Consider the following 26,431-nt stretch of genomic DNA (forward strand, 5'->3'; position numbering starts at 1 on the left):
AAGTGCAGGACCCGGCACTTGGCCTTGTTGAATCTCAGACAGTTGGCCTCGGCCCATCAATCCAGCCTGTCCAGGTCCCTCTGCAGAGCCTTCCTACCCTCGAGCAGATCAACACTCCCGCCCAACTTGGTGTCGTCTGCAAACTCACTGAGGGTGCACTCAATCCCCTCATCCAGATCATTGATAAAGATATTGAACAAGACCGGCCCCAAAACTGAGCCCTGGGGAACACCGCTTGTGACCGGCCGCCAACCGGATTGAACTCCATTCACCACAACGCTCTGGGCCCGGCCGTCCAGCCAGTTTTTTACCCAGTGATTAATAAAATAAAATTTTTGAAGCCCCCAAAGAAGCAGAGTTGAAACTTACTGTTCAGAATTTTTAAACTATTTTTAGTCCTGGGATGTTGCTTTGGAGTTGAGTAAGTTTGGGGACTTTGAGTATGAGTATCCATATAAAGAAGTACCAGTGTGATGTTCTTACTGTGATGCTCTCCTTCATCAGTTCATCTCATGTAATCCTATTTAGATAACAAAATCTCTGCAGCACACAAACCTTGGATTCTGACTAAATAATGGCATCTGTCAATAACTTGGGGAAATGCAGTGCCCAAAAAGGAAGATGAGCCAGTTTGTGGATAACTCAAGACCTTTGTTGAATCCATATTGGCAACCAAATAAACATCAAATATAAAGATAAAACGCATAAAACGTGATGAAAAATTATTGCTTGCTCTGTAAACTGTACGGATCCAGGTTTCCCCGATCTACATTGTGTATGATACTCTCAAAATAGATATAGCAGAAATAAAACAGGCTCTGAAGAAACTCTACTGAGAGTTGTGTCTTTCTGTAGATAGCATGAACCTGCAATGCACCCCAGTTTTACAAGGGCACAAGCTCATGCTTCATTGGTCTTCCACCATTAGAGGGTTGGGTGAAGCTAGTAAAAGTGTTTGTTCACCTCGCATCTGACAACTGCAAGATCTGAAATACTCCTCTGAAATGCCTACTTTTAGTCGCTTTGGATGGACTGGAATGCTACAAGGCAGGAGCTGGATAGTTAAAGAGGTATGTTGAGTTGAGGTTTCAATAATAGTAGCAAAGTATTTGAGAACCCTTTTCTATAAGGAGTTAAGGGGCAAAGTAGTATCCTAAATTTAGGATGTAAAGAAAAAGAGGAACACACTAAGATTATGGACTTGGGAAGCCAGTAGAGTTTTACAGCTTATATAGTAGGCTCTGAAGTTGGAAATATAGAAGGTGTAGAGTTTCCTGATGACTGTAATCAAGGACGTAGTACAGAATAAGAGGAAGGAGCCGAAGACTAAGCCACTCCAGAAATGAAAAAGTGATTTGAAACTGCAAAGAAATGCATTGATTGAACTCTTTGCAAGCAGTAAAATAACTAAATATGGTACCATGAAAACCACATGGGAGATTTCCACAGAAATTATGTGGCTCTGATAAATTGGAGTTAAATTGAGAATGAGGAAAAAGCATTTCAGAAAGAGGCTGCTGTTGAATTTGCAAATACTATTCTTAGTGGAGCGATGGAGAGATTGTAAAGAGCCACAACTTAATGCCTGTGGTGCTCGATTGAACTCTTTTCAAGCAGGAGAATAACTAAATATGGTACCATGAAAACCACATGGGAGATTTCCACAGAAATTATGTGGCTCTGATAAATTGGAGTTAAATTGAGAATGAGGAAAAAGCATTTCAGAAAGAGGCTGCTGTTGAATTTGCAAATACTATTCTTAGTGGAGCGATGGAGAGATTGTAAAGAGCCACAACTTAATGCCTGTGGTGCTCTTTAGAGGGTGCTGAAGAGGAGAATGTGAGAGGAGAGTTACATTGTGTTGCCAGAGAGCTGTAGCCAGGGTATAGAGGGAATGGAAAGAGGGTGCTCAAAGAATTCATGTGTAGGGGAGAAAATGGAGTCTGGTAGAAGAGGAAATGGGAGTTGCCTTGGGCAAGATATATTGTTGTGTGTGATGTAGAGAGCCGAGTTGAGAAAAGAGAACTGAAGTGAGAGGGCAACAGTAATGTTTTAAGTTAGAGGTGGCTGCAAGAACAGGCATCAGTGCTGGAGACTCTTGGAAGTAAGAGGTGCAGAGGGAAATGAAATTTTAGTACACTGTGGGGTTTGAATAGTGGAGTGAGGGGACAGAAGAAGCAATGAGCTGGTTAGAAAACTGGAGGGCAGCAAGTTTATATTTGATGTGGGAGATGCAAAAGTAGGTGAAAGGAGGAGATGCCCACTCTAGGCTTGATGATGCTGTCTCTGCGTTTTCCCTCTTTCCCATGTGAATGTGTGTTATCTTGCTCCACACTAGCTAGTCAGCGCAACTGTACGTTGGTGCAGCTGTCAAAGTAAGGTAACATTTGAGGAGGAGTCATTTTTGGGTGTGGATAGGAGCCACGTTCTCATTGCTCTTATCCTGTCTGCCATGAAGCAATTTTTGATAGGAGGAGTTTGAACTGGCCAGGTTAGTGGTTCCCACAGAGAAACCTTTCATGAAACTGAATATTAGTGCTTCTCAGCATTGCACTCATGCATAAGCCCATGGGTTCCCTGTTGGGAAATATCCCTTGCTCTCCTCAAATTCTGTAGTAAAGAAGCTTGTTTACTAAATTAGTTTTAATCTAACAAAGAAATTGTTCAGGTCTCACCTAACGTTTCAGGCCAAGGGATAGTAGTTTCAGTGTATTAGAACTGCCAAATTTCTATTATCTTTATCTGAACTTTAGAGTATTAATTGGAAAGTTTTTAAAAAGATTTGTCACAAATTAAACGTGTTCCTCAAGAAGAAGGTGATGGCACAATTGCAAAACCTGGGATCTTAATTTAGACTGGTTTTCTTTTAAGCGTGCCATCATTTAGTGCAACACAGAAAAACAAAATGGAGGATATTAAGATTAGTGTATAAAGCATAGTGTGGAAAGGTTTTCTTGTCCTTATGAAAAGCCCTTACTGACCAAGACAGAAATGCATATTTTAACTGAGAAGAACATATACTTCATTCCTAGTGATTTATTTGCCAAGTCTTAGCTGGATAAAGATCATAAAGGCCAAGTTGTGTATAGCACAGAATGGATGTAGATGAATACAGAAATCATAGAAGTAGACTGATACTACATCTTCAACAATTAAATGAATACAGCAACCTCTGTATTGGTGACAGAGGGAACAAAATGAAGCGCAGTCAGTCCTGAGCTGGTGCCGATCAACAGGCAGCTGAGGAGGAAGGTGTGCGTGGGGCAAAGCATGGCTCCCCTGGGCCTGAGGGCGCAGGCTTGCTTTCCATGTGCTCCTGTGAGGCACCACAATAGCAAGCTATTTCTGCTGAGTTTGAGTACGAAAATTCATATGTTTCTAACTATGATGGTGTCTTGTGTTCATCTAATTTGGGGGGACATACATACTGTTTCAGAAGCATTAATGTGCAATGTGGCCTCACAAGCCAGCTGGTAAAGACAGCGTTGCTGTGTAGCTTCAGCCAGTTTCAACCCCTACAGTAACATCTCCTCTTCAGTTACAGAGGGCACTCTTGTAATGAGTCTCATGATAAAATGCTTTTCTTCACTGAAAAGCTCTCACAGCTTGATGATGCAGTTGTCACCATGGAGATTTCACTCCAACAGAAAAGAACTAATTCAGTGCCGTTCAACTTCAGAAATGTGTAGCAGATATCTCCCAATGCCTTCAGCTAAGCCACCACCTGAGGAGAGAACTTGGATCAGAAGCTGAGAGGGGAAGTACATATATGCTGATGATAAATTACATTTTTTGTAGATGACTGGATCTCAAGAAGTGGCATGTGTTTAATGACAGATATATGTGAAAGGGCATGAATAAAAGCCTTAGAGCCTGAGCCAACAGGAAGGGAAATAGTCTTGCCTTAAACTTGAAGGAAATACTCAAATGTGATGCTCTCTTATTGATATGTTTGGATTTCTCATTTCACAACAATGATCTAAATAGCAATTACACCAGTATGGAATGATTAATTTCTGATATTCCTGAAGCCATGAAATCCTTCTGAATGAGTAAGAGTTGGTTGTTTTACTGGTCTTTCTGCTAAGGGAAGCTCTACACAGTAAGGCATATATTACAAAACTGAATAAAGCATTGGGTAAGCTAGTATGGGAAGCAGCCCTACACTGGCTGGGAGATAAATGTAGTAATGTAGAAGGTGTCTTCTGTTCCTGTAATTCTGCTAGGATTATGAAGTTAAACAAGACTATGTTAATACCTGTACAAACAATTTGTGTGGATTTATAAGCTCTCAGGAAAATCCATAGCTGTCATGAGACTTCTTACTGATTGCCAGTGGTAGATGGCAGTGAAATCAGTTCAGGATCTAATCTGAGATGTTCCTCCGTGAAGCAATAGACAGAGTGGGGAAATGGGTAAAATAAGTTCTGCAGAGGTGGTGGTTAGTGGAAAATATAGTTTGGTTAAGGAGGAAAATAGATGGAAAACATCAATAAAGATCAATTTATATCTTAAAACAAGGAGGGGCTTTGTTTTATTGGAAAAATCAGTCAGAGGAAAAAAAAAGGAGAAAAATAGTAGAACAGAGGTATAGGGAGCTCCCTTGACATATGAAGAACTAGAGAGACTTGCCTAGGAATTAAACATTGAGGGTGAGTGAACCAAAAGTAGCAGGAAAATGAAAAACAGCTCCGTAATAAAACTCATAAAACTTGACACAAAATTAATGAGTCAGAGTCCTAAAATCATGAGTCATTTAAACACTGAGGTTTTTCCAAGGATAAAGGTTTTTTTAATGTCTTTTTCACCGTCAGGGAAACGATAATCAAACTCAACATGAGATTGTTTCAGGTTCAAAAAGGCTACTTTAAAATAGCTTTAAAACTTCCCAGCTGGCTGGCTATGGGATGAAGTCTGGAAGGCACTTGCCACTGACTCTCTGCCTGCCCCCTCCTTTGGGCTGCTCTTTCCACACCAGCCTCGATTACCCCTCTGTCGCTCTCCCTGTGCGCTCCTGCCTTGCAGCCCACATCTCCTCCTTCCTTTATGCCATCATTCATTTATCTTTTTCTTTTCAGGACACTCCTATACCCACTTATCATTTGAGTTCTCCTTCTGCATCTTTTTTGTTTTACCACCTCATTTCTTTGTCCTCACTTTTTTTTCCAGCTCTCCAACAGCCGTGGTGCCTGAGGGCACCCCAGCTTGAGGTTTTCTCGTTGCTCATCCAAAACAGCTTTCAGCTTTGAGTCTAATTAAGTTGTTGCTATTAAAAGAAGACAAACACACAGAACACCTCCCTCCTCCTTTTCTGTCCAAGAACCCAGCATTATGAAAATTGTAACAAAAACATGAGAGTTAGTAATCCTGGTGGTGGTGGTGTACTGTGCTGGTGCTGTGAGCTGTTCCTGAATGCAGAGGAAAATCTGAGTTTCTGATTCTTTTTTACTTAAAAATTTCAGAGTTGGTATTAAGTTGATATGTGGTCAACTTTAAAACAATAGGAAAGTATTTGATTTGCTGTGACTGACATAGGCAAAGAATTTTGTTCTGGGTTTTTTTTGGTGTATGTTTGTTTTAAAACAAGGTCCCTGACCCCACTATAGCCAGAATACAGCAATTCTAAAAGGTGATTTAATCTCTAGCTTTCATTTCATGCTTTTAGAGAAAGGATTGATTCAATCCCTCCCTCCACCCCTCCCTTCTTCCCTCCCTGTTCTCCCTCTCCCTCTCTTCCCCTCTGCCTTTCTCTCTCTTTTCCCTCTGTTCCCCCTTCCCTCTCTCCCTCCGTCTACATCTCCTCCACACCACTACTGACTGCTCTTTCTCACTTGTGGTGAGAGAATAAAACCAGGTAATGGCTCTACAAGCTGCTATTCTTACTCTTGGGTCATCTGTGCTCCAAAATGTAAAGCATAATTTCTCACATCTTTTGTAGATATAAGTTAGAGGGTCTCCATAACAAAGTTACCAACTTCAAAGAGGTGAATATTAAGAGCTTAAATGTTTCATGCCAGTTCAGGAAAACAAAAGGCTCCACAATAGTTCGGTGATTTCTCATTGGTTCCAGGTACTTGCCTGTTTAAAAAAAGAAAGAAAAGTGAAGGTAATTTTTAACATGTCCATAGTGTCCGTGCTATGGTGCAAAGCCAGTCCTGATCCTGGGCTGGAAGCCCAGTTTGCTGCTCTGCTCCCTGTTCTCCTTCTGGGGCAGTTCAGCTGCTTTGCTGCATGCTCCCCCAGCGGCTGTGCCTGGCCTGGCTGGGTCCCCGTGTCCCCTCTGGGCTTCTAGCGAAAGCACCACACCAACGTCTGAGATACAAAATAATTTGGAGTTCTTCCTAGGCAGATACCTGTGTCTCCCACTGGAGAAGGGCGTGGAATTCTTAAGTTGTTTACTAGGACAAGGATTTGTGGGGTATCCAGGCTTCAGCCTGCACAACTTGCTCAGGTGAGTTTAGGCATGACAAATTCTTCTGCCTCTCCTCTGTTTTGCATCGGGTATGTACAGGTCAGCTAGTCTTTTTTATGTGGCTTGTGTATTGCCCGAAGCCTGTACTAGTGATCGATTTTCTTTGCTGCTGCTTGTCGTCTTTCTCGCCACCGATGCAAAGGATTATAATGCCTGAGACTCCCTGGCCGCTGGTAATGTTACCGTTATTTATTCATTCCCCTACAGAGTGTAAGAGAGACACCATTAACTTTAAATATCATCTCTTTGTCAGAAAGTTTTTATTTACAGGTGTCATAGTGTATTTAGTACCAGGTGTGTGGTAGAAAACATTTATTTTTTCAGTTTCTTTTTACTTAAGGTGTATGTTTGACTGCTCCTGCATAGACTTTGTTTTCCCCACTGTGAGAAATGTCCTGGTGGAATATGGAAGATGAAAACTTATTTGTGAAAAAGAAGATGGATTCTGTGGCTTGAAAACAACAAAAATGTTCAGGGAGGCTTTTGTAATTCACTATTTTAAAAATTAACTAATTTTAAAGCTGGTCATGTGCAACAGAGCACACTGGCCTCTTAAGCACTAGCACAGTCCAGTACGGGTGATACAAATCCTTGATCTTCTAAACCGTAACTTTTGAGGAGCTGTGTTCTCCAGAAGTGAAAATGGGTAATAAAAAGCAGGTCCTGTTGCTTAGCTGATGACTGAGTGTGAATAGAAAGTGCTTGCAGATTTCTCTCCGAAAAAGCCTGGAAGGGGTGCTGTATATTTGTCAGATGCTTTCTGGAAAGGCCCTTCAGTGTAACCTCTGAGGAGCGTGAGCTGGGGAGTGGAGCAGACCAGAGATGCTGAGATAGAAAGGGTGGAAAATGCTGCAGAGGAGAAAGCAGACAGTGAAGGACATGTCGAGGCTTCCAATAAATAATATAAAAAGATACTGGAAGCCTGAAGAGAAGTTATTCCGGAGGGGGATGGGTTTGGAGGGAACTTATGCTCTTGCTATGAGCTTTCTAGGAGCTAGAATTATAATTCCCAAATTAATAAAATCTCAGGAGGCAAGAAAAACTGTAAGAAGTGTGTGTAGTTTTACATACAGAGTAGGAAACTGAGAACATGGAGAAAAGAGGCAAGCATAAGAACACCTTAAATGATAAGTGTAAAGTTTAATAAAAACCAAGGATATCTAAGTACAAATTGTTCTTCTATTGTGCTAATCCTATTTTCTTTCTTATTTGCATATAAATTGCACTTGATTGAACCTGAGATGCCTTAAATACTGGTGTAGTTGAGCCTGGTTAGGTGTTGCTACCTCCATTTTAATGTCTTGTTTAGGCTTGAATGAAACCCTCTTAACTGGGCAGAGCCAAGCATTTTTGAGTTTTATTAAATCCATACAATTTTTTGATTCAAATAGGAATTTAATTTTCATTCGTGTTTGTTGTCACAATAGCTCAACTTTGTGCCTGGGGTCGCTTATTATTTGTTCAGTTCTAATACTCTGCTTAGTATAAACACAAATGTAAAGGTTATCACTCCCCAGAAGTGTGGCAAACTTGGGAGGCAAACAGGAAATCACAGGAATTTTAATGTCATTCTGCAAATTAGTGGTTTTGTGCATGCTGTGGGAGAGGTGGCAATTTCAGAGGAACTTGACTGAAGGGAAGAGATGTTTGAAGCTTGGTGGGAGTATGGGGTGGGAAGATAGGCAGGATATGTCTTGTGGACAAAAAAAAAATGGGAAGTAAATGAGTTTATATAAAGGTTGCTGAGGCTGATACACTAATAGAACATAAACTGAGTAGGAACATGGTAAAAAGGTCCATCAAATATTTACATTTTTGATGTTGGTGTTCAGGTACTGTGTGGTGTTAAGGTGACAATGTTGATAGGAATAGGATTGTGGTGGGTCTGAATTTAAAATTATGTGCATTACTTAAGGAAAGTGTAATTTTGGGAGTACCTTTGTTTCTTTTGGGGTATTTCTTTCATCTAGTTCTTCTTTTGAGTTCCTCTTTTTTCAGCTGCTACTGCTCTACCTTTAAAATAGTTTTAATGACAAATCTTACTCTGAAAGCAAGTCACGACATGTACCACTATTTTTCTTCCTTAAGATTTTTCTAGCATAGAGGCTCCTAACTGTTGTAGATGCCAAAGCCTTCAGGCATGTTTCCGGGAAGCATGATATGAATTTTATAACCCCTAGACACCGGTCACTGCAGGTTGGGGGGGGGTGCTTGTTTTTATGCCAAAGTCTGGCAAAGTCTGTCTAATCTCATTAGCTAATTCTTTCACTTGTGTTTTTGTAGGCTTTCAGTGCTGACTTTCCCCAACCCTGCTTTTTATGAGGGGGGTGGTCTGGTTCAGCTGGGCTGTTCCCAAATATTCTGTCAATTTTTAGAAATTCTTTATGTGCTACTTTTGTGTCTGTACACTGTTGACTTGAAACTCTGTTTGTGATATTAATCTGCTCAAACATTAGTGCACTATTTATTTACAAAACATTATATAAAATAAGCAACCGTAGCCTTTTAAAATCTTCCTGTAAATGTGAAGCGGGAACAGAGCTTATAATATTGTTTACCAAGGGTCTTTGTTTTTTTAAAGTTAGTCTGATACCTAATTTGTTTTTAAAATTTGTCAAAACTGGATCAGTGTCTAAAGTCAGGTTTTTGGAAAGTTACTGATTTTTCTTTAAGAACATTAGTAAAAATAGTCATATAACTGGAAACATTAAAATTGTTAACTAGTGCCTTGTGAACTGAAAGCTGTTGTAAGGAAATCTCATGTATAGACATAAAACTATACCAACGTAATCCAGACTATTCATATTTGGGACTAGAAAGGGATTATTCTTTTAGTCAGTACTAGAAGAATCATTCCCAGCGCACCTGATTGTTCTGCTTGGTGCCTTCGAAGAGACTTCACATTGACTCTGCTGGTGAAGATGAAGGGTGTGTGATGGAGACTCAGTTCACCCATATGAGTTTCATTCCCTGTATGGGAGATTTTGCTGAAATAACTGCATTTAATTCTGCACACAAAGCTGTAACCTCGTTTCATGGCAGTCAAACGGTAGAAATGTAGGCTCAAAAGCAAATTAATTATCCACCAACTGCTGAATGGTACCTTGTGCGTAAACAAAAGGCATTTACCTCATACCCCATTGATGCATCATGTAATAAATGTGACAGTTATGGCTTTTTGTCTTATCTCTCTCTTCCTGCAGTGTCCATAAAAGTGTTTCTCACTTGTAACAGATGGTCAGAGTACAGCTTTGAAATTTATCTGGAGATGAAGCCCTGTTGATTCCATTAAAAGTGAAGAGTTTTCATACAGATGGAGACAAGGAGGGATTTATTGTTCTTACAATTCTGATGATGAGGTATTTCATACAATGCCTTCCTTTCCTTTTTGCTTGTAGGTGACGTGCCTTCAGGATTTCTTTGGTGATGATGACATTTTTATTGCATGTGGACCAGAAAAGTTCCGTTACCAGGATGATTTCTTGCTGGATGAAAGTGGTAAGAAGATGTATTTTTAAAATGTTTACAACCAAAGTAGAGGGCAGGTTTCCATATCATGCTAATTAAGCCAAAACTGTATCACCTAAATTGATTTCAGAAAGAGGATAAATATTTTTATTCTTTAAATTCTGAATACTGAAAATAAGAGGTAACTGAAAGCAACAATAAAGTTGCCAAGGGAAAATTATCTGCCTATGCAGCATAAAACTTTACTTCAGCCTGAATTTCATATACCATAGGAAATAGTAATGTGTTTGGAATTCCTGTTTTGCAAGGTCTTTCCTAGCATTTTGTCTTTTTCTCTTTGAATGTATTTTGCTTCTTTATCACAATCTTTCAACCTCACAGTTCTTATAATTGAGTTTTAGATAATGCTTCACAGGTAGTATGATAAAGGAAGATAGATACAATTCTGTATGGAAGATAAATATAATCAGCAAATACAGACAAAGTAATCTGAGAAAATTCAGGGAGTTCTGTTTTCTCAGAGACTTATTAATATAATAATGTAATCAATGTACGTAATCCTCTAAGGAAAATACATGTTTGATTTGCAAATACCTTTATTGTTACAAAGAATATTCCCAATTTAGGAACCACAGTAGTAAGAAAAAAATCTAAAAGCTGTGTGCATTTAAAAAAAAAAAAAGAGCTCCACTTAAATTGAATTTATTTTTGTGTAGAGCAAGACCCAGCAAAGGTTTTTATTCCCCCTGCACTCTCTCTCAGTCCAGGGTATGTTTGTAATCCGTTGGTATCAACTCCTCTCATCTTTTTTCGAAATATCAAAGGTCTCAAAGAACAGCTGACTGAAAAATCAATAAGAAAAGATTTTGTTACAGTAGTAACTACTTCATAGTCATCATGTGCATGCTTGTTTAACTTCACCACTTCTTCACTGGTTTTGATGCAAATATACATTCAAAATGAAAGATGATGCAATTGTATTTCCCTGACTAACCTGTGGAACTGGAAGGCTTTTTGGTTTACCTGGATCCAGGCAAATGCTCCATTAGCTTGCATAGGAGCAGAAAAAGACAGCTTGCACAGACCTTACGTTGAGAACTGAAGGATGAGTCTGAAAAAGGAGGTATCTTTGCTACTGGGCAAGGGAATGACATTTTGTATCAGGCACAGACAGAAGCAAGCACACATTCCGCCTTCCTCTAGAGGACCTTATAATACGGAAATAAAAATCAAATAGTGCACCAGATTTGCTCTTTGCAATAATGAAATTGCTATAGTTGCCTCTAAGGTAAAATGTACTAACCGTGGAAAAGTAACCCATCTTTAGGACAGGAATTAGAAAGGTAAGGGGGACATACTTGGGCAGCAGGGGAGTTTCCCAGGTGGCAATGTGGCCAGCACAGCCTTCCTTGCCTTTAATGGGAGGAAAGCCAGGTAGTTGACTGCATAGTCTGGATTCACTTGTGTCTCTTATCTGAAAGGTGACACTGGCGGCTGCCCGGTGTCTCCTCATAGTGAATCCTGTAGCAGTTTTTCCAGAGCTGACTCGGGAAGGAGTGCTGACAACAGATTTGCCTAAATCCCTTTTTGAAGTACATAGCTCTTTTTTGGAGGTCTCGTGTCAAAGTACAGACATAGCCTGACTCTGCCTAGTCTTTATTTATCTGACATTTCATCATCTCTTTGAGTAAGCACTATCTTTCTCTGGAACATTGGTGCTTAAAACCATGTTATGCTGAGCTGAAAAAAAAATAAGCTTAAAATCTAGGCTGAAAATACAACTTTAGCAATTTGTTGTGGTGTTTGCTTTTCTACTAGGTAAAGATTCAGTGAACGTTGACTGTTTTGACTACAGGAGTGAAGAAAGAGCAGAAAATCAGACTCCAGACTATGTCTCTAATTCCTTTGTGAAGTGTACATCAACTTTGCTCTCTATTTTTGGGGAAGTTTGGTATCAGAAAACTTGTTTAGGTTGCTTGCCATTGATAGCTGATGTACCAACTGATATGGATCTAGTCAGCCTTCTCTGAGGTAGGAGCAAGATTTGGAGAGAGAATTAAAAAACAACTGAGCTTTTAGCTTGTTTTGCTTGGCATATGAAGTTTGTGTGATCACACAGTGTGTGTATGTGTTCCTCATAGTTAATCTAAGAACATGAAAATTATTAGTAAGTGCCGTCCAACTGTGCAAGGCTTGGAAAACCTGTCTCTGCTTCCCTGAAAAGCAGCTTGAAGCAACACTGTGCTAGTCTCTGTCATTACGTCCCTCCAGTGTTTCCCAGTTTCAGCCAGATGATGAGAATAACAGTTAAGGTGTTGCAGCTTAAGGAGTAAAGAAAAGCAAAATTTGAAGGCGAGAAAGAAAAGTAGAGAGAATAAATTGGAGAGAATAAATACTTCAGTCAGGGCTCTGGGCTTTTGGGAATTACCTATCAGGGAGGAAGAATGCCCTTGTTCTGTGGTCTGGGTTCGGAGCTCCTGATACTAGAGGTGTGCAAGAGACAAAGTTTCTGGGATTGGAAAACCAATCACCTGTACCGGGATTAATTTTAGCTAACACTAGGTATCAAAGAGAGTAGGTACCTGCAACCGAGCCAGTCCCAGTAGGTTTCTTTCCCAGTAAATAAAACTTAGACCTGTTGACAAGGTAGATGGTAGATGTTTGATTGGCTCAGTTGAAGGTGCATGTTTAGAACAGTTCATGTGCATTATGCTCCAGAAATGTCTGGATGCTTTTGTAAAGGGATCTATATGCTTGATTTAGCTGTTCTTGTCTACATCGTATTTCTCTAAAGTTGTTGAAAAACTTTTTAGGATGAGATTAATTCCACCCCATCAGAAAGGAAAAGCCTAAAGACTCATCAATCTGCACTATTGCTAGCCATCTTTCATTGTCCTGCTCTCATGGCTTGCTCCTAGCACAAGATAACACCTTCTAAAAGCCATAGAAACAGAAATTTAGAAAAATCGGTCTAGAAGTCAGTGAATCAATCTCCCTGTCTACATGTGGGATTAACATTCCCTATTTCATTTCTGACATACTTGTCTAACATGCCCCTTTAACACCTCTGATGAGGAGGAATCTGTAACCTCCTGAGACGTTCTGTGCCAGTGGTGAACTCTCCTCGCTGTTTTTCAGATATCTTACCCCAGATTCCCTTGCTATGAATGAAGTGCATTGCTACTTTTCGTATCTGCTGTGAACATGGGAAACAGATGATTCCTTTCTATTTGAAAAATCTGTGGACTGCCATGAGCCTCATCAATTTTCTCTTCTTTAGGCTGAACAATTAGTTCAGCCTTTCGTTGTTTTGACTTCAGGCTCAAACCTGTCCTTGAAAGGAGGAGTGTGCTCCTTCTTTGTATCATCTCCCTTCTCGATTTTATGTCTTTCAGGAAGAGGCATTGCATATCCCCTTGGCAATCAGTTAAGAAAAGTCAGTTAATTAGGGATCCATCAAAGAGCAAAACAAGCAGTTGGCACTATACGTTGCAGTTTCTTTTCTCTTCCTTGATGTACAGATGGTTTTCATATTAAGCACACAGTTTATCACATGAAATACAGAATCAATAGATACCACCCCATCGTAATTCCTAGCAATCATCTCCATATCTGACCTAATTGATAGATACGATAGCCACACGCTCTTCCATCAAGAGAACTGCAGATGGGACATGAAGATGCATGGGAATGACCATAAAATTAAGAAGTAAATACTCCTTGTTTGTCAAGCATTGGTGACGATGCTATTTTCATAGAAAGTTTTTGTGGGAAATGTAAGCACAAAAACATTATATTAATGAACCACACATCACATCAGCTAGCTTGTAAGAAGAAAAATTCCTCAGCGTAGAATATGGCAGTGACTGCTTCAGGCGTTAGCTTGCAGTTCTGGACACTTTCCCAGAAATCCCAGGTTTTCTTTAACCGATGATGGTTCAGTTTTCAAAGAAGAGAAGAAGTCAGAGGATGGTTTTCTATAGCCCTCAGCTGCTTGTTGGCAGAGATTAGGGTTTAAGGGCCATGCTCACAAAAATATTTGCAATCATCTATTATTTAGGCACCTAAATAGGATTTGGCAATATAAATAACTCATGGGATTGGCCCTAAATGAGAACATCTCCTTGGCTTATACAGATATTTCTTTCTTAGCACTGTAAAATATGAGAGTTTTTGAGGCTGGCAGTATCAGACTTAAATTTTTTAAAATTAAATTATTTTTTATATTTAGTTAATGTTGGCTGAGTGCTTTGGAAGCTTAAGTATGACAGACTTCATCACATACTGAGACGCATCATGTAAAAAGGCTGCAATCTCGGTTGACCAAAGCCAGTGCCTGCCTCCAAGCAGAGCGTAACCAACATAGAATGTCTGGATGTGAAAACAACTGCAGATCACTTGTCAAGAGCACATATTCCTGTTATGGAAACAATGACGAGAATGACTCTCTTCTAGGGGAAAATTAAGAGTGGAATCTTTGAAACCTAATTTCACTTTGACTTTGCTGGCCTGTGTTAGTCCTCAGCTCAGCATCTCTGTGCCAGCAGTGTTACTGCTTCCTCTTGCCAGCAGCAGACAACTTGCCAGGAAAATCTGAGTCCTGTGGCGTCCGCACACGTGCATGTGCACATGGAGGCATGCACACGCATCTGATTCAGTAACTGCGGTTAAGGTCAGGAGTATCATGTTTATCCCTGTTAATAACTGTCAGGTTTCTGTAACCTCGATTACTCTGTCCTTCCTAAAAGAGGGAGGAAGGGGAAATCGGTTATAGTCCTCGTCTACCCTGATTTATGGGACAGAGACTGATGTGTTAAGCAGCTTTTGGCTGGACTTAGGAGTGGAGAGCATGCTGGCTGACTTACTCTGCCCTCATCAAAACTCATGCTTTGGCAATTGGAAAGTAATGGTGGGTTCTGGGGACTTTGAGATATGACTTTGCTTTCAACAGAGGCATAAATATAAAGTGTTCCAGTGCAGTGTGATATTTTCAAATGTCAACAACTGCTGGGCCTTGGAGACAGATATTCTGTGTATGAGGCGCAGAAACAAACGAAGGCAGGAGGGACCGTCCTCTGGCTGTGTGTACCATTTAGACTAATGGTTCAGAAAGGGCAGAAGGAAAGAAGCTGTTTTTCCTGTGGATTTGCATCCAGTGTCCCTTTATTTTCCTACTTTAAGACCTCCAGTTTCATCTCCACCCTCTCATCGTGCCTTAGACACTTGCACAGTACCCTCTGCTCCCTCCCGTTTGGCACGCTGCTGCTTGTCCTTGTTAGCTTCCTCACAGTAAGGACGTTAATGGCATCTCTTTTATCCAGCAGCATGACAGTTTCACGACGTTACCAAAACCGATGGGAATATCCCGTCACTGAGACCACCTGCATCCAGCCGTGCTGGAAGTACCTCCCTCCCCTGGCCCGTGTGCCAGGCTCGGCTCTGGCTGCGTGGAAGTACTTGGCCATATGGTAGCATGCGAGTGACTCCCTTGTTTCTGTTGTGTTAAACTCTTAAAAGGAGAATGCTGATCTGTAGTTGAATACTAAGAAGAGGCTGTTAGCATGATCATCAGGTGGCTGTTAATATAATATCATGTGACGTTTGTTAAGTAAGATCTGTAGTAACGCTTGAGTTGAATGAGCTGTTCACATGAAAAATGCATTCACAGAACTTCAGTTTTTTTTCTGCGCAGGATTTCTCTTTTAATATTTGGCTTTTTAATAGATAAGTTCTTGATTACATAAGCCCATTTCTTTATCTGTCGTCTGCAAGCTATTTGCTTTGAATATTCTCTACTCTGTCTCACAGGTCTACTTATTTGAGACATTGCTTCTCACCTTTCTGCCTAAGCATCCCTAGCAGTGAAAGTTTAGTCACTTAAATCATAAATCTTTGCTCCCCCCGGCTGGCAGATTTATAGACATGAATAAGGACATTAGAGCTTTCAAGAAGATTACATATGTACTTTCCAGTCCACGTTTACACTGAAGCACCTCTCTCCTTTCCCTTTCCCCACCTCCTCACCATGCATGTGTGTATATTTGCATAGTTATCACTTTTCATCCATGTTGCTATGAAAAAGTTGCCTGTATGTATAACCAGGAAAAATCGCGATCACTTAAAACTTATAAAACAGTCTCTCATTGAAACTAGCCAAACAGTAAGACTGCAGTTGATGCTAATTCACTCTGCTCATTGAACCAAATGTTCTTCAATATGTTTTCTGCAGTATTTGCTTTCTCTGATGTCTGTTAAAAATAGCATGAATGAAACACTAACCAATAAATTAGAACTGGTGGAAATTCCCACTTCATTTGCATAAGGAGTTTTGACTGTGCATATTTCTTCAACATTTTTCAATGGTAAAGTTGATTTTGGATATAAAAATACTAAAAACTTTGAATCCAAAAATATCAAGCATTTCTCAATAATATGTGCCTATTAATTACACCGCATTTTGATTGGGAATTTATAATATAAAACTTCAGCTTGTTTTAAATAAAAGAAAAATTATTAAACATCATCAGTATTATTATCTTAATGGACAGGAGGTTTTACTCATAACAGATAACGTTAATATGTAGTTAATAACAGAGTAGACAGAATGTGTTTATTGGTTTTGTATAGCTTGATATTTTCAAGCTTTGCTCTTTCATTTTATTTTTGCGTTGTAATTTCTTGAACTGAATCCTGCCAGGGGAATATTTAGATTAATCAGATTGGTTCAGGAGAAAAGATTTTTCTTACAACACATTTTAAGCTAATTTCCCGAACAATGAACATCTTGGTTGTATATCCAAATGCAAAGAGTGCAATTCCAATTTTTATGACCAGTTTTATAAAAAACCTTTCAGTTCCGGAGAAATAACCCAGAAATTTGGTAGACATAACAGGGTAGATCTTAGCACTTGAGTTCTTAATTTGACTGTCTCATGTCTCTTCTTTCATGGAAGTTGCTTTATTTTACAGCCTTTGAGCCTAGTCCACAGTTTGTGTAATACTCCATTCTAGACCACAGGTTGAGTTTTGAGCTTGTATGTTCAGTCTGTATCCTCAGAAGACAGTAGCTTCCAAAATAGCAGCTTCCTTTGAGTGCTTTTTAGGAGAGACTTTATCTTTTACTTTTCCAGTTCCAGTGATGATGGAAGCAGCATGTAGTAGCTGTGTATCATAACCCCCTCCACCAAGTCTGTTAAGTAGTTTGGTGACAAGCTTAGAGGAGTTTAAGATCAGAGATGTTTAGAAATCACCTTTCCCATATGTTTATCTTTGTACTTTTCCTCATCTTGTTAATTAGCTTGGTGAAATGGAGTGTACAACGTTGGTAATCTTGGCAAGTGTATTTGTATTTTGCACAGTTTGCAGATGCTTTCCAATGCTAGAAACTATTACAATCTGATCTATTTCTGAAAAGATGTCCTGTTGCAGGAGATCCTTTGGGTGAGCAACATAGTCCCATTTTCTCCAGTTATTAAGTTTGTATGAGACAGCTCCAAGATGAGTAGTTCTTGTAGCGTCAGTGCTTCATTATTCAGTTTGAGAACCTGAACCAAGTGTGCCGTCTGCTAAACTGTATTAGGATGCCCCCTGGAGACCTGCCTGTTCGTTGGGTAGTATGGTTGTATCAGAGAGATTGTGTATTGAGATTAGACTCTACTCATCATCAATAAAATTGGACTAACTTGTTAAATTGACCGTTGTAATTTTCTACTTTTCATACTAGATACAGGCTGTATACTTGGAGTTTGGTCATGTCTTGAATAAGTGTGTGCACACTTTTTTAATGCCAGTGCTGTCCACAGATTCTCTTATCCTGGCAAAATCTTTTGAAAAGAGAATAATTATTCAAAATCCAGAGTTCGTTAGCTTTTAGAAAGCAGAAACTTTCTGAAGGCATATGAGGAAAATGTATTCATCCTTAATATTCATTAAAGGCTTTTTTTAAAAAAAATCTTATGAAACACAAACTGCAGTACAGCAGCTGAGAGAATCAAAACCAACCTGGATAATGTTTCAAAGTGGTAAAATCAGAAACTGAGTACATCAGTGATAGGTATTTATATTTATATACTCATAAAAATTTAGTGAGATGCTGTGTATACAGATACAAATATATCAAGTATAAAGGGTTTTACCGTCCTGCAAATATAGCCAGTCGAAGACCTGTGTATAATGGCTGTGTTGGTCTGCACCGCAAAACTGATCGTTCACAGTATGTGCTGCAGTAGTGGTTCAGTGCTGTTATTTTCAAAATGCAACCTACAGAATTTTCCCATTGAAAAACTCAAAAGTGTTACCTGACGGTTCAGGTTGCTTCTGTGAACAGTCACCTTCCAATAAACTTTTTTCATAGCATAGCTCCCTGCAGGAGGACTGGATGCTAATATTATGCGTAATCTAAGGCTGAGTAATCATTAGGAAGTCTCATGTTGCCATGGAATTGAACACCCGTAGGTGGTAGGTCATGGAGCTCTGATTTTGATTCTTTTATTCTTCAGTCAGAGCTTTTTAAAAAATTTGTTCCAGAGGAACTGTAACACTTGTTTTTTTAATTTGGAAGAAGATCTTCTAGGGACTTAAAATTTACTGAAGCAAGAAGCAAGCTAACCTGAGATCTCATTCTTTTAACTGAAGGACCTGGGTCAAGGAAAGTTTTTGGAAGATTGCTAATTATTCCTAATAGAGTGGATGGTGGTTAGAAGACAAAGAAATTTAAATCACTTAGTTTTTCCTGTTACTCTGGAATAGGAGAGAGAAATTTTTCACAGCTGCTAAAAAATGTTAAGATTGTATAGCAAAAATGGGAAGACAACTTACAGAGCGAGACAGTTTCTGATGAAGACACCATGTTTCGGAAGAAAAAAATCCTGCAGGAGAACAAATATAATGAAACTTTATAAAAATGAGCTCTGTCTTTAACAGGAACTGTAACACTTGTTTTTTTAATTTGGAAGAAGATCTTCTAGGGACTTAAAATTTACTGAAGCAAGAAGCAAGCTAACCTGAGATCTCATTCTTTTAACTGAAGGACCTGGGTCAAGGAAAGTTTTTGGAAGATTGCTAATTATTCCTAATAGAGTGGATGGTGGTTAGAAGACAAAGAAATTTAAATCACTTAGTTTTTCCTGTTACTCTGGAATAGGAGAGAGAAATTTTTCACAGCTGCTAAAAAATGTTAAGATTGTATAGCAAAAATGGGAAGACAACTTACAGAGCGAGACAGTTTCTGATGAAGACACCATGTTTCGGAAGAAAAAAAAATCCTGGGAGAACAAATATAATGAAGCTTTATAAAAATGATCTCTGTCTTTAACTTTACATGCTCTTTCTGTTTTGCAAGCACATATTAATGTCTACAGAATAGGTGACTTCAGAAAATGGAATAGACTGATTTTTGCATAGCAGGTGCTGTACTGCAGGGCTGGAAGATAGGATATATTGTTTTCTGCTTAAAAAATTAAATTGGGGAACCATGGGGAATACACACCAGGGAGCCTAACTTTGGGATCAAATAAATTGCTTCAAATTGTCATTAAAAATAGAATTCTTAAATTCATACGTAAGCATTTAATAATAAGGACAAACTTACATAAATAAAACAGGATTGATTTTTTAAAAATCACTTTGGGGAGGACCGTTCTCCTGAGATTCTGCTGGGAGTCTACTGGGATCGCAGCTCAGACTGGATGCAGGCAGACAGCTGTGTAGTTTTTACCAGTGGGAGAAATACTGACATATTATGAGAAGCTTTAAACTTCCTAGATGCAGATTAGAGACGAAATGCTGTTAATGCTAACTGGGAACATTTATTCCATTTAGATTTAGTGCTGTTAATAATAATAATAATAATAATGATATTACAGAAGAGCTGTCTTAGAAAGAGCATTAGAAGTTGTAATCGTATGTTGATTTCATTTATGTTGAATAGAGGATTAAAGAAAACTAAACCACTCCAGCAATTAAGTTTTTTTTAATATTAAAAGAGAACACTTTGAAAAATCAAGAGAATTAGTGACTGAAGTCCATTGGACTTAAGAGTTTGGGGACTTGAACATTGGATGAGGCTTGGAATTTCAACCAAAAAGCAACCCAAAAGCTGTCTTGGGTATGCATCTGTCCAAAATATATTGGTAAGGATCCGAATTCAATTGACAGAAAATGGAAAATCTAAAAAGAATTGGTCTGTAAAGAAGTCTATACCAAAACCTAGACATGAAAATGTTCACATAGTCACATTTGCCAAGATTATGCTGATTTTGACCTTGCAAAAGAAATTAAATTAGATAAAGGTTTTGTCAGATGAGGAGATTAAAAAAAACCCCAAACAAACCACCATGAACTGAAGTCATGATACAGTGTAGTAATGACGGATCTACTATTTCAATATTTTGGCCTCTGTATTTAGAAAAAATGAAATATATAATGGGAGAAAAGCACCCTGTCTAATCAGAATCTTTGGAGAAATGAAAATTACTGTCCCAGAGAAGAATGCGGAAGTTAAGTCAGTTGCAAAATGCATCGTGTTGTACAAGTAAGACCTGCCACTGTTGAGGAAAAAATAAGTTTGTATACGCTATTAAGATATAACAGAATTTAATGCTATGCACCTTCCTGTAAAGCAAAAGAAACTGATGTTAGTAAAGCTTGTCTGTCATTTCTTAACTGATCTGACTTCCCATACTCAATAAAAACAGGTTCTTTGAGATTTCAGATAGGACATCAGCCTTATGAACAAACTCATCTGTAAACTTCAGAACGCTCCTCTGAACAATCTCTGAAGTATGCTGTGGTATACAGAATGAAAGATGGTTTCATGGGCTATTTCCAGCCTAACATGCATTTTCAATCTGCAATTATTTAAACTTACTCAGAAGGAAAAAAAAAAAAGTCATTGGGACTTCACACACCTCAGCAAGTGTTGTGGTGTTAGCAGATGTGTTAGTAAAGCCACGTTTTCCAGATATCCCGCTGTTAGCCTATTGCCAGGATGACTCAGCCTGTTTACTTTAATTTTATCTAAATAATTATAGCAAAATTTAATTGCCTGAACCAGATAGCATTCAAGGAGAACCCATTAATATTAGAGGCAAAAGCTGCCTAGGGAGTTTTATATTAGAGACAGTCCTGGAGTCCTTGATATTTTTTAACTTAGGAAGCTAATTTCTGGATTTTCTGTTGATAGGTAAAGCAATGTTGCGGTAAGTCTGCTGCAGCTGAAGGCAGCGGTACCGTTGTGGAGGTAGAAGAGGCAAAAATGTGGGTGGGCTGGCAATTGTATGTGCCTATAGATGGCAGGCGGGTTTTGTTGCCCACGTTGCAGCACAGCTCAATGTGTGAGGCATGTGTGTCCAGGTGTGAATGTTGATTTAATGTCGGCATATAAAGGTGCTTTGCTTTAGTAAGAGTGCTGTATTTAATTGTTCAGTGCATGAGGATTTTCTCTGTAAAAATACACTGTTCAGGAGCTCCATATTGCAGTGTTTGTCTGAATCTCCACTTTTGCCTTTTTTCCAGTATCCATTTGTAGACTTCTTAGGCTCTGGTTGATCTGGTATTTCTCTTATGTCACAGCTCCATATTTTTTCTTGTCTGTATGAAAATTTGATTAAAACATTCAAAATTATTAATATATGACACTGTAGGTATTCTTTTTGTTAAGGGCATGCCAAGTAATGTTGTTATTTTAAATAGCCATTAGAATACCAAGTGGGTTTATTTCTTCACACAATATCACTTTATGGTTTTCTTCTTTAAAAATTGCTGCCTACTAACTTTCAATACTCTTATTACAGGCAGATTTGAGGCACTAACTAGAAAAAAAAATCAGTCTGTAATATTCTGAATTCCTTGAGGTATGTTAAATAACCTTATTTGCTGCAAGAGAGCCAGTGTGTGCCCGTTTAACTTTCTTTAAAACCAAACCTACTGCAGTGGACACTTACATAACCGCTTGTGTTTAAATGGAACAAAAATATGGTTGTTATAATTCCTTATCTATTTTTTCAACAATGTTTTGAAAGTTTCATCTCCTTTTCCTACCCATTACAAGCAATCTACACCTACTTACATGTTCCTGCCAACCAAAACCAAATTCAGACCAGTTACACAGGTCTGAATTTTGAATAATTGCATTCTTTAGGGAAGTGTGTGATTGGTAATTGGTGAATTGGACTAGATTTGGATACAGCTTTTCATAGTGAAGACAGAGGAATGGTGTGAAAAGAGCCTACAGCTTTTTTTCCCCCCCTGTGATATAACACTGTTTTAAATGTATGTATGGATGATGTTTGGTAAAGGACAAGATGAGAGGAAAACCTGCAAGAAATGCAAAGTAAACATGCCAGTAGTTTCACAGTAAGTATTGTAGGTACATAGCAAGGTAGCACAGAATAGCCAACATTTTTGACAGGGTTCCAAGATACCTGATATTCTTGTCATGGGCAAGTCTATAATTAGCCTAAAACCCTACACATTGATTGAGCTATACTGGGTACCAAAACCAATGACTTCCCGGTAGGCTAAAATAGTCTGATTCTTACTGGCACTGGTCCACATTTTCCGCCTCCAAAACAAGTGTCCTGATATTTTGCATGCAGGAATGCGAGAGTCATGAAACTGAAGAGGTAGGAAGCAAGAAGGAGCATGTGTCTACAGTCTAGTAAGTAAGGACATACATCAGGGAGAAAAAGCACTTCCATTCAGCTCCCTCCTTCCTAAGATAGTTTGCAGTGTCTCTATCCACAATCATTTATAAGCAAAAATACATAGACATTAAACCTTAATTGTCATCTGTTTAATTGCCAGGTAATGGAACGAGGCACCGTTGCGGGTGCTCTTGCTCGTGCTGTCCCCATTGACTGGCACAGCCACGTCTCATGTCACTTTGTCACCCAGGTGAACCCCCATCTTGGGAACCTATTTTGCATCCATGAATCCACTTCAAGAGTGAAGGAACCTTAAACTTTGGAAATGACAATCCAGCCCCAGGAGGCTTCATCCTTTCTCAAGTCGCATCCATAAACCAAAATGCAATAGACATAGCTCCTTAATCACGCCAGTACTTTCAATTTTGTGTTTATAGGTATATTTGTTCTTATTATCCATGAACTTTAACTTAGTCATTTCACACACATTAAGTAAACAGTGATCTTCAGTTAGTACAATGCCTGGTTTTTTAGTGATAGCGTCCAAGTGACAAACAGAATTTAGGGTTACTTTTACTTTTAAAACTGATTAAACAATTTCCCTCATGCTATGTGAAATAAATATTTTTCTCTAAGTTCTTAAAATTATTTCTAGAGTTTCATGATCTACTCCTATATTTCTTGTTTCTCTGTGAGTCAGACTGCTTTGTTAGCAGTCCTTTGTGAGCCTAGATCCAATTTTAAGCAATTAAAGTAGAAAACTGTAATTTGTAAATGACTTAAGAATGACCATGTTTCACATTATGTGATCACATCTTGTCCAACAAGAATGTCACTACAGCAGTTATTTAACTGTTCTTACAACTCACTGGGACATTAGTATTGCAAAGAAGGATTTCCTTACGAGCTAGTGTGGTACAGATAGTCCAAAAATCTGTTACAGGTAATTTGAAGAAACTTGTGCCCAAGCACTGAAAAAAGAAAAGGAGTCCAAACCTAATACAAATAGTGTGCTGTTATTCCTTTTCTACCCTATGGTATTTAAATATATACCTAACTCTTTATCTCCCCATTTATGCCTAGAGTTTCTGGAGTCCAGGTCAGGTTGAAAGATGTAGTTTGCGTTTAAATTTCAGAACTTTTTGGGCACTGGTAGCATGCAGCCTTACTAAAAGACATACAATTCTTGCTGCATTGCACTTGTGTTTGGTAACTGTCTGAAGAGTGAAGTAGCTTTGGAAGGAGCAAAGCCTTTGTCAGTTAATGTCAGGGTTGAAAGTTTCATGAAGTGATTAAAGAGTTGATGTATCAGCAGGCTCTTTACACAGGAACCATGGTTATTCATAAGCTCTGGTGCTGAGAGTCTTATCAGTTACTGTGTCTCTGGACTCCAGGACCATGCTAAAAAGTTTTCAATCATCTCAAGTGCCCCAAGGATTTGTGGAGAACATGCTTTTTTTGTCATCTCGATCCTTTTCCTGGATCGTCTGTTAAGCATAGCCTTCTCAGCCCCAGAGTTTGGTTCTAGCTGAGGTCAAAGTGGTTAACTCCCGTTGCAGAAGTGATGCTATAGTTTTCCAGCTAAAATAAGAGGTTCCTTGGTACTGTGTATTTCTGTGTTGTGTTAGAGGTGAATCTAATGAATAGCTTTGTTATGAGATTTTGCATTCCCTGGATTTTTAGTGCGTTGAGCTCTAATATAATTTGCATTGCATTGTGCTTTAACAACTTTCATCTTTAGTGAGGTAGGGTATTGAGTATTTCCTCTTCTTACTTTTATGATGTCATTATTTCCGAGACTGAATTTGATCCAGGTGCTTATTAGGTATTTGGAACTCCTTATAGATGACAGGCACTTATTGATAGAGATACAGCTATATATCGCAGGAATTGCTTGTAGTACAGAGATACAATAGGACTTCTTTGAGTTGTTTAAAAGTAACTGGAGTATATGGGTACAGTGCAAAATAGGAATCTTTGTGAGCTCAAGTGGGATATTCATAAATATTCTTTATGTCTCTTCTTTTTAAAGAGAAGGACAAAACGCTTCTAGTCTGAGACTGTGCCAGGTTAATTCTTTCAAGATCTGATACATGAAATTACAGGATATGAAAGACCACAGAGAGACCTTGCAGATTATTGTGTTTGTCGCAGTCCCTTTCACACCATTCCTTAAGAATGAATTCTGAGTGAATTCGTGATGCTGGAAATAGGTAGATCTTGTTGAAATGGGAGACCTGAATAAGGAGGTTCAATGGTTGTTATCAAGAAAAGAGAGGCATATGTATTGTCAGTAATGGAAACTGCTTCAGGGGATGTTTACCAGCTTGTAGGCAACTCTGTTTTTGAGATGGAAGCTCCATGGATAGTTACTTGTTCAAATGATATTGCTGCAGTCGAATGTAAGTGAGGTTTCCTTTTTAAAGCACATAAATAGTCTCCATTAAATTACAGGCATTTTGTTAGCTTTTGGGAGTTTTTGCACTTTGGGAAGGGCTTTGCCTGCATAGTGTAGGGCAGCAGCCTTATTTCTTCCAGCAAAACAGTCGTCTGGAAGATTTCAAAAAATGCTCACATTGTCATAACTCATGTTTCAAATTATCGGTACTGTATACTGAAGACAACTTGTTGCTGTCCGAGAATATTGACATACCTGTGGGTTTTTTTTGTTTACATTGGAATGTATAAGGGGGACGCACCTTCTCCAGGCTTTCAAATGGATGGCAACGGACCAGCTTTCTGTGATGTATAGTAAATTGCAATAGCTATATCTGTGTTTTCACATTAGGTCTTCATATAGTCTTTATATATTTGAATGAAACAATGAATCTCGCTTTGCAATAGTACATAAAGTTGTTCAAGAAAGAATAGAATAGTTCAGTCGGAAGGGTGTGAACATTCCTGCTTTCCTAAGAGACCAAGCTTCTGAAACGTGTTTTCTGCTTATATGGCAAGTTTGGAAAATAAGTCACTTGTGGACATAATTTGATAAAGAATATCCATGATGAATAAGATTATGTTAGCTTGTTAGCTGTGACAGTTTCCAGGTGAGCAGTTTCTCTCCTCAACAGGTAACAGGGAAAACTTCTAAACATGCTGACCTTATAATCACAGAATGGATGCTTTCTGAATGAGATTAGAACATAATTCTCCTTTAAATGACCCAGAAGTCCCTTAAGAGCACCTACCTTTCTTCTGAACAGCTCGTAATGTTACCTGCTCTTCCACAAGTATTCCTAGCTTTGGTGGTCAGTTTCTCCCATGTTTTCCAGAACTTTCTTTCCCTCTCCTCCCCCATACATATGAAATAAGACTTCTGTTTCAAATCTTTCTTCAGTGATATTACTTACCTTTTTTCTGGTGAACCTCATGATGCAGTTAGGTGGAAGGGCAACTGAAAATATTTGGTGCTTAACATGAGGGGCAGGTCTTTTTCCCCTCCTTTTTAAATAACCTACATGAATATTTCTCAGAACTATTGAAAGCTGCTTCTATGTCTTTATCTCCCTTTTAGGAAATATTTCATGATGCTCCATCAAGTTCATCATGTCCTTTTTAATGATAATGATACTTTAAAATACCATTATTCACCACTACCTGCAATGCTCAGTGCTGTTCCTGTTTCAGGGCTCTGTACAAATTCAAGCAAACATCAGAATTCAAATTACACATGGGCTTTTTCATGTCTGTGAGAAGGCTGACATGAAACTTTGGAATCATAGAATCACAGAATGGTTTGGGTTGGAAGGGACCTCTAAAGATCATTTAGTCCAACCCCCCTGCCGGGGGCAGGGACATCTTCAACTAGACCAGGTTGCTCAGAGCCCTGTCCAGCCTGACATTGAAC

General features: G+C 38.9%; 1 protein-coding gene across 5 annotated transcripts in view; it reads left to right on the forward strand.

Annotated features, from left to right (window-relative positions):
- Positions 1-26,431, forward strand: part of DCLK1 (doublecortin like kinase 1) — a 251,943-nt gene that overhangs the window by 117,809 nt on the left and 107,703 nt on the right. For all 5 annotated transcript variants that reach the window (XM_009290193.1, XM_009290194.1, XM_009290195.1 and 2 more), the window contains exon 3: positions 9,871-9,970. In XM_009290193.1, coding sequence (XP_009288468.1) covers positions 9,871-9,970 — 100 coding nt within the window. The remainder of the gene's footprint in view (positions 1-9,870; positions 9,971-26,431) is intronic.

Source organism: Aptenodytes forsteri, unplaced genomic scaffold (genome assembly GCF_000699145.1).
Source record: "Aptenodytes forsteri isolate BGI_AS27 unplaced genomic scaffold, ASM69914v1 Scaffold155, whole genome shotgun sequence".
Taxonomy (NCBI): Eukaryota; Metazoa; Chordata; class Aves; order Sphenisciformes; family Spheniscidae; genus Aptenodytes; species Aptenodytes forsteri.